Raw genomic sequence first — 16,418 nt, 5'->3', positions numbered from 1 at the left:
GCAATCACCCAACTAGTGGCCAATACACAAAATGAAAACATAAACATCAGTTGAGGGCTGCAACTCCACTTTTTAAATGATAATATCCTGGCCGGACCACTGTTGTCGGTGATATAAATATTTGAAATGAAAATAATTTCTTAATGTCTAGTGACATATCAGGGCCATTTTATGATTAATTGATATACATTTCTTACATACTGTTCCTTTAAAATACCTTAAAACACAAAAAAGTGAAGAGTACGAGCCTAGTGTGGTGTAAACTCAGTTTCTGCCTATGCAATCTGTAGTGTACACTGTGTGTGTGTGTGTGTGTGTAACCTCAGCTTCTGCCTGAGCTCTCTGGCAGCGGTATTGAGCAATGAGTCGATCGGCCTGTGACAGAGCAAGCGCTTTGGCCTCCAAAAGGTCCTGCAGACGGCTCTCTTTACACTGCACAGAAACGAGCACACGTGTGATCTCACACCTTTAACTGTGAAATTACACTTTAAAAGAGGAAGTTTTTCAACATTTCGGCCACTTACCGCTAGCGCAGAAAGCTTCTGCTCATAAACATCAATGATCTCTGACATATGTACATCTTTGACTTTCTCCTGTAACTGCAAAACAACATCATGAGAAACCCAACTCACACTTTTCACCAACTAACCCAATTTTGCTGTAACAAAGGCACAGTTTCTCACAGCTTAGTAGCTGGCGGCACTATTTCTCAATGGCACAAGCGTGTGTGAGCATTCACTTAAATCCTAAAAAAGCACTTTGATGATGTATGGTTCACAAGTGTATTCTTTGGTAGGGAAACGAATCATAATTGTATGTAATAAAGCTACTGTGAATAACGTGTGAACCACTGTGCCCGACCTCATGAATAAAATACAGACCTCCGCTCCATTCTGCAGCTTTTCTATGAGGCTGTCAATGCTGCAAGCAGACCCAGAAGATTCGGCGTGGGGTGCGTGAAAACTCTTCACGTCTTCACTCGCAGAGCTGCTCCGGACCGATAACTCGGCCTCTCTCTGACGGTAGGCATTATTAGCAGCGATGCTGTCTCCCAGACTATAGAAAAGAGCAACACAAGGACAATTCAATAACAGATTGTGCTCAAAAATAAAGATTGACAGGGTTCCCACACCTTAGTTAACTTCAAATTCAAGGACCTTTCAAGGACTTTCCAGGTCCAATACCCCTAAATTCAAGGACTAAATGTAGGGACACATTACAAGTAAGAGCAAGGTTACATCGCGTTACCTTTTAAGATACATTGTTACAGTTCCCCTTCGAGGGACTCGCACTGAATCACTGTGGTGACACTTTGGGGACGCCTCCAGGGCTAAGTGCGTCTGAATGCTTATATCAAATTCAACCAATGGTGAGGTTTAACGACAAAGACAGGGTGACGCGGGAGCCAGGAAGTATATCGCTATCTGAAATATTGCCAAAGATGGCATTACAGGGACACAGGAAGTATGGCAAGGAGACGCAGCGTCTCGTTCCCTTCTCAAGGAACAACAGTTACATACGTAACCAGAGACGTTTTCATGTGTCAACTATGCAAAAAAGCATTTTGGTATGAATTAACATTCGCATACAGAAGAAATAAGCATTTAAAGGGAACAATTTAGCATGTGTGCTTAAAAAGTCTAGAGTTTTTATGATATTATTCTACACTTGCATAAAATAAGCACTTTCAATGACCTGTATCTATGTATGTATATTTTCAAAAACTTTTTTCCCCCAGATTCACAAACTTTCAAGGATTTCAAGGACCCATGGGAACCCTGCAGAGAAAATGTTGTAAACTACTACGGTTTAACACTTATATATTAATTATAAGCAACAACAATTATATTATAAGTAATAGCAACCATAACAATAGCACTCATAAGTGATCAAAATAATAAATGTGAGCAAAAAACGAATGTGTCACAGCAACACACTATAAGCAGTTATTAGCTGGCAGTGACCAACGTCTCACTTTATGAGCAACAACCTGTACAATTAAGATGAATGTTTTAACACCTAAGTCAAGAAGTTCACACTATGGTTATGTGCGCTCCTGACTCACATGACAGAAGGGAAGTCGGGTAGAGGGGCAGCTTCAAAAAGTATGCGAAGTGCCACCTGCACATGTTGTCTGCAGTTCGAGGTCAAAGCCAATGAAAGAGGTGTCACCATGCGCTGGTCCTGCAAAAATGAAAGGTCATAAACTTAAGTGTTGGAGACACTTAAAGGAACAGTATGTAGGATTGTGGCCATAACTGGTATTGCAATCACAAAACTTGTGGCTAAAACTGGTACTGCAATCACACAGATGGTGGCCAATACACAAAATGACAACATAAACATCAGTTGAGGGCTGCAACTCCACTTTTTAAATGACAATATCCTGGACAGACCACTGTTCTCAGTGTTATAAGTATTTGAAATGAAAATGATTTCTTAATGTCTAGTGACATATCAGGGCCATTTTATGATTAATTGATATACATTTCTTACATACTGTTCCTTTAACAGTGGCCATGTTCGCACATCAACAGAACAGTACTGTCAGTTCCGTTTAAAAGTGCTAAATAAACTTCCTTAAATTTTCAGGACTCGCTGTTTGTGATAAACCCACAGTTGATAGGTGGTCTGCAATGCACACATGCTTTAAATATTCGGCACCTCTGCTGTAAGGAGTCTGAGGTTTGAACTTTGTGTCATCCAGTTGCAGTTTTGGATTCATTTTATACATTCTGCACTCGATTAGAAAATGTAATCGTTCAAAGACTGAGAGCTCGAATCATATCGCAAAATGTCTTTCTGTTGTCAAGTCTACTTTAGTGTCTGTGGTTACACACATTGTTAATAGCTACCACAGGAAGAGAAAAGAGAGACGACTTTCAGAGGCTAAACTTAAGCTGTACTGCAATCTATTGTATAAATGGGACAATTCGATACCTATAAATATGATTGATTGGATCGTGCAGTATGGATGGTGTACCTGTAGGATTCTGTAAAAGGCCGTCTCCATGTCCGGCATCTGCAGTCGCAGGTGGCTCATCAGTTCTAAAGTCTTCAAAACCACTTCAGAACAAACCTGACTGCAAAAAAATCGGATGCGTTAGGTGGGTAAAGCATCCTGAAACTCAACCCGCTGCCCACCGAACACTTTGCAGGCTGTTTATAATGATGCCGGTTCATATTTTCATCTTTTTACCTGAGATGGTAGTTGGATGTGGTACAGGTGGATCCAGTAAGGTCCTGGCTGTAGGAAAGCAGTAGTTCCACCTGTGAGATACATACCTCAGGACTGAGACGCTTGGAGACCAGAAGCCTCAATGAATCATCTCTACATACGAGTAAGAGAGTTAAGGACATCAACACTATTACATACAGCTCATATACCATACATACTAATTCAGGGTTCCCACACCTTAGCTAACTTCAAATTTAAGGACCTTTCAAGGACTTTCCAGGTCCAATACCCTCAAATTCAAGGACTAAATGTGGGGACACATTTCAAGTGAGAGCAAGGTTACAATGTGTTAACTTTTAAGATACATTGTTACAGTTTCCTTTTGAGGGAACTCGCGCTGAATCACTGCAGTGAGACTTTGGGGACGCCTTTAGGGGTAAGTGCGTCTGAATGTGTATATCAAATTCAACCAATGGTAAAGCGTAAGGACAAAGACAGGGTGACGCGGGAGCCAGGAAGTATATCACTATCTGAAATATTGCCAAAGACGGCATTACAGGGACGCAGGAAGTATGGCAAGGGAGACGCAGCGTCTCGTTCCCTTCTCAGGGAACAACATTTACATATGAAAACGTCTCGGGTTACGTGTGTCAAACACAACTATGCAAAAAAGCATTTTGGTATAAATCAACATTCGCATACAGAAGATATAAGCATTTAAAGCAAACAGTTTAGCACGTGTGCTTAAAAAGTCTATACTTTGGAATAATATGGATTTTTTTTTTCAGAAAACTTCTTGCATAAAAGATTCAAGCACTTTCAATGACCTGTATCTATGTATGTATATTTTCAAAAACTTCCCAGGGCATTGAATTTTTTCCCCCAGATTCACAAACTTTCAAGGAACCGTGGAAACCCTGTAATTATTGGTTTGCTGATATAAAAGCCAGGCAGGCAGCCACCCCTTTAAATAGCTAAAATATAATCTGCCCTGATGATTGGTTGTTTTAAAACAATCAGCTGATGTCTGATACTGTAAATTATAATTATAAGTGTGGCATATGAAATAAGTTTGGATATCTAGCAGAAGGTCGACGACACGTCCTGCACGTAGACAGTGCTTCTTTAGCAGCTGTTCTGTTCCTTCAGTGGAATCTGGAGACTGCATCAAAACCAACACTTCCTGCAGGAGGAGCTCAGCGAACGATTGAGCCGGGCTGGACGAAGAGGAATCAATCACCTCCTAGAGAAACACAGGATTGATTTATGGATTAATAAAATGGAAAGTCTTCAAAACAAATGTTATTGAGAGACATGCAACATAATATACTGGTAATATAGCAGCATACTTCAAACAGCTCAGCCAGCAGAGACAAAGCCTGCAAATAGCACTGCTCCGGGCCATCCAGAGGTGATGTGGCCCAGTGGACGAGTGCCAAACTTGGCTCAGACCCTCTGGACTGAACACCTTTCCTAGTACCGGGCTGCAGTCGGGGTGTTGGAGGTCGGAGCACAGCCTCGGAGACGAGCTTGCGCAGGATAGGAACTGAGCACAAAGACACCAGCAACTCCATAACCTGCATAGAAAACAAATGCTGACTATCAACCTATCAACACGTTTTACCTTTAAGGTGGGTTAACGGTATTTCATGCATTCTGACTTATTAACACAGTTTAGGAGTTGTTTCCTCATGCTATACAAATGCAAAGTGTCAAAAAAGCCGTTGGACGTGTTACAGAGTACTTCTGTGCCGAATGCACTTCGCCAGAGTTTGTACAAGTTTCAAAAAGTTTTTTTTTATTATGAGTCCAGCTGACATTTCAGGTTACGCCATACGCATCACTTGTTTTTATGGGCACGTTCCCCAGAAATCCACGCCCACACGTCAATCAGCGGGTGAGCCAGAACCTAAGTTACAGGCATCACTTCATGCGAGAGTTTTGTTTTATAGCAAACTCAACAATGGCATGAAAGAAGACGTGTGTTTTTGGATGTTAGGAGAAGAAAGCCAGCTTTATGGAAACCATGGATATCGTTTATTTATCCGGGGTAGCCGAAAAGTTTTGCGTGTGTGCTTGTTTAACGCTGGATTTCACTGAAAAGTCCCAACCGGGTCATGAGTTGCATGCAGCGAGTAAGACTTTTGTGTTAAGTTGAAAATAGGCACGTAAGTGCATATTATGTGCACAACACATATGTAGAAAATCATAAATTATCCACTGAGTGTTGTATAAAGTGTTGACTCGGACTCGCTCCTCCCGCAGCTAGTAACTCCTACTTACAAATTTTTTGTACGTTATTGGAAAAAGACTCTGTCAAGCTAATCTTTCTTTTATAAATCTAATAAAACTAAAAACTCTTCGGAGATATGAAGGATGTAATACTATTCTATAGGTACTCCAGATTAACTCTTTCCCTGCCATTGACCTGATAAATCGTCAATTAAGAGAAAACGCATCCCTGCCAATGACGATAATTTCCAGCTTTCCGCACTTCCGCAACTTATACAACCCGGAAGTAGCGCCTCATGTGAAATAGAAAGAACTCCATGTATGTTTTAAAGATCGCTCTGCATCTAATCTCTATCAAAATTCCTTCACAAAAATTGAATTATCTCAGTTTTTTGCTCAAAATTGGGTGTTTTTGAAGGTGATAAAAAGAACTAATGAAGGTAGGATGAAACTTTTTTTTTTTTAAAGCAGAGGGTCTGTTCTTTCATTTTATATATTGTTTGTGTATATATTTAAAGAAGAACATTTTCTGGAAGGCATTAAACTTTTGTGAAAATCATGAAAAATGCTGGCGCAGGAAAAAACACTGGTGGGGAAAGAGTTAATATCAGATATGCAGAAACGGCGTGTGTTATGAATGCTTTTGGGATGTATTATGGCATGTTCTTGACATGACAGCATCTCACCTTTGATGCCGTATCACGATCTTTGCTATGTAGTAGCCCAAGAACTTCAGACAGGCAAGCAGAAAGGTGTTTATACCTAGGGTGAGAAAGCGCAGCTTAAAGTGTACTGTACTGTATTGAGACACCAAACTCAAATAACCATACAAACATACTTGGTTAGGTAATCTGCAATTTTGGGATTTTTCAGGAGATCCACCAATAAATCCACAGCATAATTTCTGGTTAACGTCCCATCTCCATTGACGGTGATATTAAAGATGAGCTGAAAGGTCTGGTGGATGTTTTTTGCATTAAACAGCTGCAGAAGAAAGACCACACAGTAATGCAACCTCAGTACCACCAGTGGAACAAGAGCGTGAAGCAAGTTTCCAGCCACAAGCAAGAAAACAGACAAAGAGGAAGAAAGACAACTCTGTACATTGTTAGATACCTTCTGTCCAACCTCTTCGTTAAGAGTCAAACTGGATAAAATGGACAGCGCAAACACGACCACAGTCAAACAGTTGTGACTGAGAAAATTTATTAAGGTTCTGTAGAAAGCCTTCACATTACTCTGTAAAATAAGATCATATTTTACTAAGCTGGTTATAATGTAGTCATTTACAAAGAAATCATTGTTATGGGCGAAGCATCATTATAAACAGCAAAGGTGCACAGGGCTGACAAATGAGCCTCACCTGAGATTTGATGTGTGACTGCACAGAGATGTCGTGTCGACAGAGGTTGGCCATCAGGCCCAAGCAAGCCTTTACAATGTCATCATTATTTGACTGGCTAAAGAGAAACACATTTTTTTATTATTTGTTTTCCAGTTCATAAATACACAAAAATAAAAAAGAAGCAAAAACATTTTAAGCAAAACACACCTATAATTCTTATGATCTTGAATGTATAGCTAGGGGTCCACATTTAACACAGTTAAGGTGCACGCATGTAACCACACGACTTTGTGGTCCCATATTTCTAAGGTTGGTGATGTTTGTATTTTCTGGTTCACACACTAGAAAGTCACCCCCCACTTGATAAACGGTTTAAACTGTTCTTATTTTCACTGTTGTGGTTTTCCATTACACCTCCGCTCAGTTTTATATTTCCTCTTAATAAGGTTTTAAAATAGTAATGGGTTGTGACAACCAGACTTCTCAATTTCTTGATATATCAGCAGTATTTGTTCCAGTGGCCAAAATGGTGTAAAATGTAGATAAAAGATAAAAAGCGTGTGCAAAATGCATGAATAAAGTAATAATCATCTTGAACAACAAATCCCTCAAATCCAAATAGACGTCAAATTTATACTGTATAAAGCAAAGGTTCTCAAACTTTTTACACCAAGTTCCACTCCAGAAAATATTTGGCTCTCCAAGTACCACCATAACGACCATGCCAAATTTTGATAAATTAACAAACAGACACAAATGCAGTGAATTATTTATTGGATTATTGTCCACCAGTGCAACAACTGTGAATAAAACAATAACTTCCCTAGCTTGGTAGACATACAAAAAAAACTGTAGTCAGCTCTTGATGCAAATAGAAATTAAGCATGCTAAAAAAAACGATCTGAATAAAACTATAATTAGCTTGGTAAAACTTATAAAAATAAACAGACACAAAATCTCTTTATAATAATTCAGTCTGTGCAAATGTAAATTCTAAATCTAACTTCACTTGCTTGGTAGACATTTAAAATAAACAGTAAACAGAGTCAGCAATTTGAAATGCTTTTGTGAAAATGGGAATTTAACATGCAATTCAAAAGAAGCTGAATAAAACTATAGGTTAAATAACTTTGTAAAACATAGGGGCGGTTTCCCGGACAGGGTTTAGGTTAATCCATGACAAGGCCTTATTTATATAAGGTCATTTAGGGACAGTTTCCCAGACAGGGTTTAGGTTAATCCGTGACAAGGCCTTATTTATAATAGGTCATTTATAGGGGCGGCTTCCCGGACAGGGTTTAGCTTAATCCAGGACAAGGCCTTATTCATATTAGGTCATTTATAGGGCCGGTTTCCTGGACAGGGTTTAGCTTAATCCAGGACAAGGCCTTATTCATATTAGGTCATTTATAGGGGCGGTTTCCTGGACAGGGTTTAGCTTAATCCAGGACAAGGCCTTATTCATATTAGGTCATTTATAGGGGCGGTTTCCTGGACAGGGTTTAGCTTAATCCAGGACAAGGCCTTATTCATAATAGGTCATTTATAGGGGCGGTTTCCCGGACAGGGTTTAGGTTAATCCAGGACAAGGCCTTATTCATAATAGGTCATTTATAGGGGCGGCTTCCCGGACAGGGTTTAGCTTAATCCAGGACAAGGCCTTATTCATAATAGGTCATTTATAGGGGCGGTTTCCCGGACAGGGTTTAGGTTAATCCAGGACAAGGCCTTATTCATAATAGGTCATTTATAGGGGCGGTTTCCCGGACAGGGTTCCCGGACAGGGTTTAGGTTAATCCAGGACAAGCCCTTATTTATATTAGGTAATTTAGGGTCGGTTTCTTTATATTAGGTAATTTAGGGGCGGTTTCCCGGACAGGGTTTAGGTTAATCCAGGACAAGGCCTTATTTATATTAGGTCATTTAGGGTCGGTTTCTTTATATTAGGTAATTTAGGGGCGGTTTCCCGGACAGGGTTTAGGTTAATCCAGGACAAGGCCTTATTCATAATAGGTCATTTATAGGGGCGGTTTCCCGGACAGGGTTCCCGGACAGGGTTTAGGTTAATCCAGGACAAGCCCTTATTTATATTAGGTCATTTAGGGTCGGTTTCTTTATATTAGGTAATTTAGGGGCGGTTTCCTGGACAGGGTTTAGCTTAATCCAGGACAAGGCCTTATTCATAATAGGTCATTTATAGGGGCGGTTTCCTGGACAGGGTTTAGCTTAATCCAGGACAAGGCCTTATTCATATTAGGTCATTTATAGGGGCGGTTTCCTGGACAGGGTTTAGCTTAATCCAGGACAAGGCCTTATTCATATTAGGTCATTTATAGGGGCGGTTTCCTGGACAGGGTTTAGCTTAATCCAGGACAAGGCCTTATTCATAATAGGTCATTTATAGGGGCTGTTTCCCGGACAGGGTTTAGGTTAATCCAGGACAATGCCTTATTTATATTAGGTCATTTATAGGGGCTGTTTCCCGGACAGGGTTTAGGTTAATCCAGGACAAGGCCTTATTTATATTAGGTCATTTATAGGGGCGGTTTCCCGGACAGGGTTCCCGGACAGGGTTTAGGTTAATCCAGGACAAGCCCTTATTTATATTAGGTAATTTAGGGTCGGTTTCTTTATATTAGGTAATTTAGGGGCGGTTTCCCGGACAGGGTTTAGGTTAATCCAGGACAAGGCCTTATTCATAATAGGTCATTTATAGGGGCGGTTTCCCGGACAGGGTTCCCGGACAGGGTTTAGGTTAATCCAGGACAAGCCCTTATTTATATTAGGTCATTTAGGGTCGGTTTCTTTATATTAGGTAATTTAGGGGCGGTTTCCTGGACAGGGTTTAGCTTAATCCAGGACAAGGCCTTATTCATAATAGGTCATTTATAGGGGCGGTTTCCTGGACAGGGTTTAGCTTAATCCAGGACAAGGCCTTATTCATATTAGGTCATTTATAGGGGCGGTTTCCTGGACAGGGTTTAGCTTAATCCAGGACAAGGCCTTATTCATATTAGGTCATTTATAGGGGCGGTTTCCTGGACAGGGTTTAGCTTAATCCAGGACAAGGCCTTATTCATAATAGGTCATTTATAGGGGCGGTTTCCCGGACAGGGTTTAGGTTAATCCAGGACAAGGCCTTATTTATAATAGGTCATTTATAGGGGCGGCTTCCCGGACAGGGTTTAGCTTAATCCAGGACAAGGCCTTATTCATAATAGGTCATTTATAGGGGCGGTTTCCCGGACAGGGTTTAGGTTAATCCAGGACAAGGCCTTATTCATAATAGGTCATTTATAGGGGCGGTTTCCCGGACAGGGTTCCCGGACAGGGTTTAGGTTAATCCAGGACAAGCCCTTATTTATATTAGGTCATTTAGGGTCGGTTTCTTTATATTAGGTAATTTAGGGGCGGTTTCCCGGACAGGGTTTAGGTTAATCCAGGACAAGGCCTTATTTATTTTAGGTCTTTTAGTGGCGGTTTCCCGGACAGTGTTTAGGTTAATCCAGGACAAGGCCTTATTTATATTAGTTCATTTAGGGGCGGTTTCCCGGACAGGGTTTAGGTTAATCCAGGACAAGGACTTAATTATATTAGGTCATTAAGGTGCGGATTCCAGGAAAGGGATTAGGTTAATCCAGGACAAGCCCTTATTTATATTAGGTCATTTAGGGTCGGTTTCTTTATATTAGGTCATTTAGGGGCAGTTTCCCGGACAGGCTTTAGGTTAATCCAGGACAAACCCTTATTTATATTAGGTCATTTAGGGTCGGTTTCTTTATATTAGGTCATTTAGGGGCGGTTTTCCGGACAGGGTGTAGGTTAATCCAGGACAAGGCCTTATTTATAATAGGTCATTTATGGGGCGGTTTCCCGGACAGGGTTTAGGTTAATCCAGGACAAGGCCTTATTTATATTAGGTCATTTAGGGACGGTTTCCCGGCAGGGTTTAGGTTAATCCAGGACAAGCCCTTATTTATATTAGGTCATTTAGGGTCGGTTTCTTTATATTAGGTCATTTAGGGGCAGTTTCCCGGACAGGGTTTAGGTTAATCCAGGACAAGCCCTTATTTATATTAGGTCATTTAGGGTCGGTTTCTTTATATTAGGTCATTTAGGGGCGGTTTTCCGGACAGGGTGTAGGTTAATCCAGGACAAGGCCTTATTTATAATACGTCATTTATGGGGCGGTTTCCCGGACAGGGTTTAGGTTAATCCAGGACAAGGCCTTATTTATATAAGGTCATTTAGGGACGGTTTCCCGGACAGGGTTTAGGTTAATCCAGGACAAGGCCTTATTTATATTAGGTCATTTAGGGACGGTTTCCCGGACAGGGTTTAGGTTAATCCAGGACAAGGCCTTATTTATATTAGGTCATTTAGGGACGGTTTCCCGGACAGGGTGTAGGTTAATCCAGGGCAAGGCCTTATTTATATTAGGTCATTTAGGGACGGTTTCCCGGACAGGGTTTAGGTTAATCCAGGACAAGGCCTTATTTATAATAGGTCATTTATGGGGCGGTTTCCCGGACAGGGTTTAGGTTAATCCAGGACAAGGCCTTATTTATATAAGGTCATTTAGGGACGGTTTCCCGGACAGGGTTTAGGTTAATCCAGGACAAGGCCTTATTTATATAAGGTCATTTAGGGACGGTTTCCCGGACAGGGTTTAGGTTAATCCAGGGCAAGGCCTTATTTATATTAGGTCATTTAGGGACGGTTTCCCGGCAGGGTTTAGGTTAATCCAGGACAAGGCCTTATTTATATTAGGTCATTTAGGGGCGGTTTCCCGGACAGGATTTAGGTTAATCCAGGACAAGGCCTTATTTATATTAGGTCATTTAGGGACGGTTTCCCGGACAGGGTGTAGGTTAATCCAGGACAAGGCCTTATTTATATTAGGTCATTTAGGGACGGTTTCCCGGACAGGGTTTAGGTTAATCCAGGACAAGGCCTTATTTATAATAGGTCATTTATGGGGCGGTTTCCCGGACAGGGTTTAGGTTAATCCAGGACAAGGCCTTATTTATATAAGGTCATTTAGGGACGGTTTCCCGGACAGGGTTTAGGTTAATCCAGGACAAGGCCTTATTTATATAAGGTCATTTAGGGACGGTTTCCCGGACAGGGTTTAGGTTAATCCAGGGCAAGGCCTTATTTATATTAGGTCATTTAGGGACGGTTTCCCGGCAGGGTTTAGGTTAATCCAGGACAAGGCCTCATTTATATTAGGTCATTTAGGGGCGGTTTCCCGGACAGGATTTAGGTTAATCCAGGACAAGGCCTTATTTATATTAGGTCATTTAGGGACGGTTTCCCGGACAGGGTTTAGGTTAATCCAGGACAAGGCCTTATTTATAATAGGTCATTTATAGGGGGGTTTCCCGGACAGGGTTTAGGTTAATCCATGACAAGGCCTAAATTATAAAAGGTAATTAACGGCCGTTAAACCGGACAGGGTTTAGGTTAATCCAGGACAAGGCCTTATTTATAGTAGGTCATTTAGGGTCGGTTTCCCGGACAGGGTTTAGGTTAATCCAGGACAAGGCCTTATTTATATTAGGTCATTTAGGGACGGTTTCCCGGACAGGGTGTAGGTTAATCCAGGACAAGGCCTTATTTATATTAGGTCATTTAGGGACGGTTTCCCGGACAGGGTTTAGGTTAATCCAGGACAAGGCCTTATTTATAATAGGTCATTTATAGGGGGGTTTCCCGGACAGGGTTTAGGTTAATCCATGACAAGGCCTTAATTATATTAGGTCATTTAGGGGCGGTTTCCCGGACAGGGTTTAGGTTAATCCAGGACAAGGCCTTATTTATATTAGGTCATTTAGGGACGGTTTCCCGGACAGGGTTTAGGTTAATCCAGGACAAGGCCTTATTTATATTAGGTCATTTAGGGACGGTTTCCCGGCAGGGTTTAGGTTAATCCAGGACAAGGCCTTATTTATATTAGGTCATTTAGGGGCGGTTTCCCGGACAGGATTTAGGTTAATCCAGGACAAGGCCTTATTTATATTAGGTCATTTAGGGACGGTTTCCCGGACAGGGTTTAGGTTAATCCAGGACAAGGCCTTGTTTATATTAGATCATTTAGGGGCAGTTTCCCGGACAGGGTTTAGGTTAATCCAAGACAAGGCCTTATTTATAATAGGTCATTTAGGGTCGGTTTCCCGGACAGGGTTTAGGTTAATCCAGGACAAGGCCTTATTTATATTAGGTCATTTAGGGACGGTTTCCCGGACAGGGTTTAGGTTAATCCAGGACAAGGCCTTATTTATATAAGGTCATTTAGGGACGGTTTCCCGGACAGGGTTTAGGTTAATCCAGGACAAGGCCTTATTTATATAAGGTCATTTAGGGACGGTTTCCCGGACAGGGTTTAGGTTAATCCAGTACAAGACCTTATTTATATAAGGTCATTTAGGGACGGTTTCCCGGACAGGGTTTAGGTTAATCCAGGACAAGGCCTTATTTATATTAGGTCATTTAGGGACGGTTTCCCGGACAGGATTTAGGTTAATCCAGGACAAGGCCTTATTTATATTAGGTCATTTAGGGACGGTTTCCCGGACAGGGTTTAGGTTAATCCAGGACAAGGCCTTGTTTATATTAGATTATTTAGGGGCAGTTTCCCGGACAGGGTTTAGGTTAATCCAGGACAAGGCCTTATTTATAATAGGTCATTTATGGGGCGGTTTCCCGGACAGGGTTTAGGTTAATCCAGGATAAGGCCTTATTTATATTAGGTCATTTAGGGACGGTTTCCCGGACAGGGTATAGGTTAATCCAGGACAAGGCCTTATTTATATTAGGTCATTTAGGGACGGTTTCCCGGACAGGGTTTAGGTTAATCCAGGACAAGGCCTTATTTATATAAGGTCATTTAGGGACGGTTTCCCGGACAGGGTTTAGGTTAATCCAGGACAAGGCCTTATTTATATAAGGTCATTTAGGGACGGTTTCCCGGACAGGGTTTAGGTTAATCCAGGACAAGGCCTTATTTATATTAGGTCATTTAGGGACGGTTTCCCGGCAGGGTTTAGGTTAATCCAGGACAAGGCCTTATTTATATTAGGTCATTTAGGGGCGGTTTCCCGGACAGGATTTAGGTTAATCCAGGACAAGGCCTTATTTATATTAGGTCATTTAGGGACGGTTTCCCGGACAGGGTTTAGGTTAATCCAGGACAAGGCCTTGTTTATATTAGATCATTTAGGGGCAGTTTCCCAGACAGGGTTTAGGTTAATCCAGGACAAGGCCTTATTCATAATAGGTCATTTATTGGGGCGGTTTCCCGGACAGGGTTTAGGTTAATCCAGGACAAGGCCTTATTCATAATAGGTCATTTATTGGGGCGGTTTCCCGGACAGGGTTTAGGTTAATCCAGGACAAGGCCTTATTCATAATAGGTCATTTATTGGGGCGGTTTCCCGGACAGGGTTTAGGTTAATCCAGGACAAGGCCTTATTCATAATAGGTCATTTATTGGGGCGGTTTCCCGGACAGGGTTTAGGTTAATCCAGGACAAGGCCTTATTTATATTAGGTCATTTAGGGGCGGTTTCCCAGACAGGGTTTTGGTTAATCCAGGACAAGGCCTTATTCATAATAGCTCATTTATTGGGGCGGTTTCCCGGACAGGGTTTAGGTTAATCCAGGACAAGGCCTTATTTATATTAGATCATTTAGGGGCGGTTTCCCGGACAGGGTTTAGGTTAATCCAGGACAAGGCCTTATTTATATTAGGTCATTTAGGGGCGGTTTCCCGGACAGGGTTAAGGTTAATCCAGGACAAGGCCTTATTTATATTAGGTAATTTAAGAAGTTTTTATAAACATACCTTACAAAATCTCTTATGATGGTTAAGTATGTGCAAATAAATGAAAAATGCATCTGGAATTGTCTGGGATCGTTCAATTTTTGGTTCATTAACATTGCCAATGGTTTTCCAGAATCTGTGTGCGCGTTCACACAGAAATGGTAAAAAAGACACGTGACTCGTTTAACGCATATCTCGTTGCGGTGTTGCATTTTTGTTTATTATAAACTCATGACGAGCTATTCTATATGCTGCTGAATGATCTCAGCTTTAGCACAGATAGTTTCCTCTCTATGGCACGCCCCTTACAGCATCGTTTCTGCGTCTTGTTCACACAGAGGGCTTTCCGTGAATGTTATGGGAATGTTACTAGGTCCTGTTTCAGGGAGTGATCCCAGAACATTTGCAGGATGTGTCTGCATTAACACAGAAGCCTGTCTGCCAATTTTATGGGTATTTTCTGGGACTGGAAGTGCTGTGTGAATGAGGTTCATGTGTCAGTGAAGTTCTTCAAGCTTCTCAAGTTCAGTATTAAACATCACTGGCAGTGAAAGCTAGAATTTCTGCTCTTTCAGCTGTCAGTCTGTTTCACTTCTCACCTAAAATATAGGAAATTGTGCTGAACAGCCTTTCACTTTCTACACTAGTACAAGGCGCAGGTATTTCAAAGCAGCAACAGCTCGTCTAGGAAACCGCAGGTTGTTGACTTCCCAGTTTTTGTATTGGCTGTGTGTGACAGGAATTGTTTCCTCTGTAAAAAATATATGCATGTCGAGGCCGATTGTGTAGGGGGCAGCGCTCCTAAATGTGGTGCTTTTGCACTTTCGGCAACCCGAGTTCGATTCCCGGCTTGAGTTCGATTTGCAGATCCCATACCCCTCTCTCCTCCCCGTACTTTCCTGTCCTCTCCTAACCTCACTGTTTAATAAAGGCAAAACTGGCAAAAAAAAATTACATTAAAAAATGCATGCACTCGGAAAGCAGTGCTGGAACTACTACTTGCTGCACAGGTTCCTCACGTTTCTCACAAATTTTCATGAAGCTGCTACTCTTCATTCTGCTTGGTGCTTATGCTGCTTCCAGCCGGGAGGTAGTTCATTGGCCTTCTCAAGTTCATTGGCGGTAGCTATGTAAACTCCCAGTGAACACCTCAAACGGTTCAAGACGGAAATTTAAGTGGATATAGATACGGTAACATTAAGTTACTCAACTGAAATGATTTTGTGTCTGTAAAACCCCCTTGTGTCTCGAAAGGCAGTCAAGAGGTGTTTGTCTTTTGCCTAGTTGTTTTGGCAAGGCGGCATCTGTGACAGTCAGAGTCCCAAGTTTCACACGCGCGCACGCACACAAACTGAGCCAAATCCACGAACCACCAAGACGCGTGGGTACGCGTGTGTGTTCGTCTTGATGAGGAAACTGGTTGACCCACTGTATGACAAAGCTGATGAACTCAACCACATGCCAGTCTGTCAGCGCAGCACTAAAAATACACCTCCTCATCCTGCCAAGGGCCAACCGAGGTTGAAACTGTTCACATTAGTTAATGCACCATGAACTAACATGAATAAGTGTACTGACATAAACAAGAATGCTGAAAACTATATTAGTCATTGTGTGTTCGTGTTAAATAATGCATTTACTAATGCAACCTTATTATAAAGTGTTACAGAAATGTGTATTTCATATTTTTCAATAAACAAACAAATAATCCAGGGTCTGTTCTGTTTACACAGTCATAGCTCTGATACAGTATGCATGAATATGAACCCTGGACGAGCAACTATCAAACTTGTGTACTAGTTGCACAAGATGCTTGTAACCATAGTGACAAATGTAAAT

The 16,418-nt window shown here is 41.5% G+C and overlaps 1 protein-coding gene across 2 annotated transcripts in view; it reads right to left on the bottom strand.

Moving 5' to 3' along the window:
- Positions 1-16,418, bottom strand: part of cip2a (cellular inhibitor of PP2A) — a 28,070-nt gene that overhangs the window by 6,088 nt on the left and 5,564 nt on the right. The window contains exons 5-16 of one of the 2 annotated variants that reach the window (XM_055181329.2): positions 6,774-6,870; positions 6,527-6,649; positions 6,249-6,394; positions 6,097-6,172; positions 4,528-4,755; positions 4,259-4,421; positions 3,200-3,341; positions 2,984-3,083; positions 2,066-2,184; positions 882-1,056; positions 525-599; positions 322-432 (exon numbers count right to left, since the gene is read on the bottom strand). In XM_055181329.2, coding sequence (XP_055037304.2) covers positions 322-432; positions 525-599; positions 882-1,056; positions 2,066-2,184; positions 2,984-3,083; positions 3,200-3,341; positions 4,259-4,421; positions 4,528-4,755; positions 6,097-6,172; positions 6,249-6,394; positions 6,527-6,649; positions 6,774-6,870 — 1,555 coding nt within the window. The remainder of the gene's footprint in view (positions 1-321; positions 433-524; positions 600-881; positions 1,057-2,065; positions 2,185-2,983; positions 3,084-3,199; positions 3,342-4,258; positions 4,422-4,527; positions 4,756-6,096; positions 6,173-6,248; positions 6,395-6,526; positions 6,650-6,773; positions 6,871-16,418) is intronic. The other variant, XM_055181330.2, reaches the window with a different exon arrangement.

Source organism: Misgurnus anguillicaudatus, chromosome 25 (assembly GCF_027580225.2).
Source record: "Misgurnus anguillicaudatus chromosome 25, ASM2758022v2, whole genome shotgun sequence".
In the NCBI taxonomy this organism is placed as follows: domain Eukaryota; kingdom Metazoa; phylum Chordata; class Actinopteri; order Cypriniformes; family Cobitidae; genus Misgurnus; species Misgurnus anguillicaudatus.
Note: the sequence above shows the minus strand (reverse complement) of the source record. Positions and strands in the feature narration are given on the sequence as shown.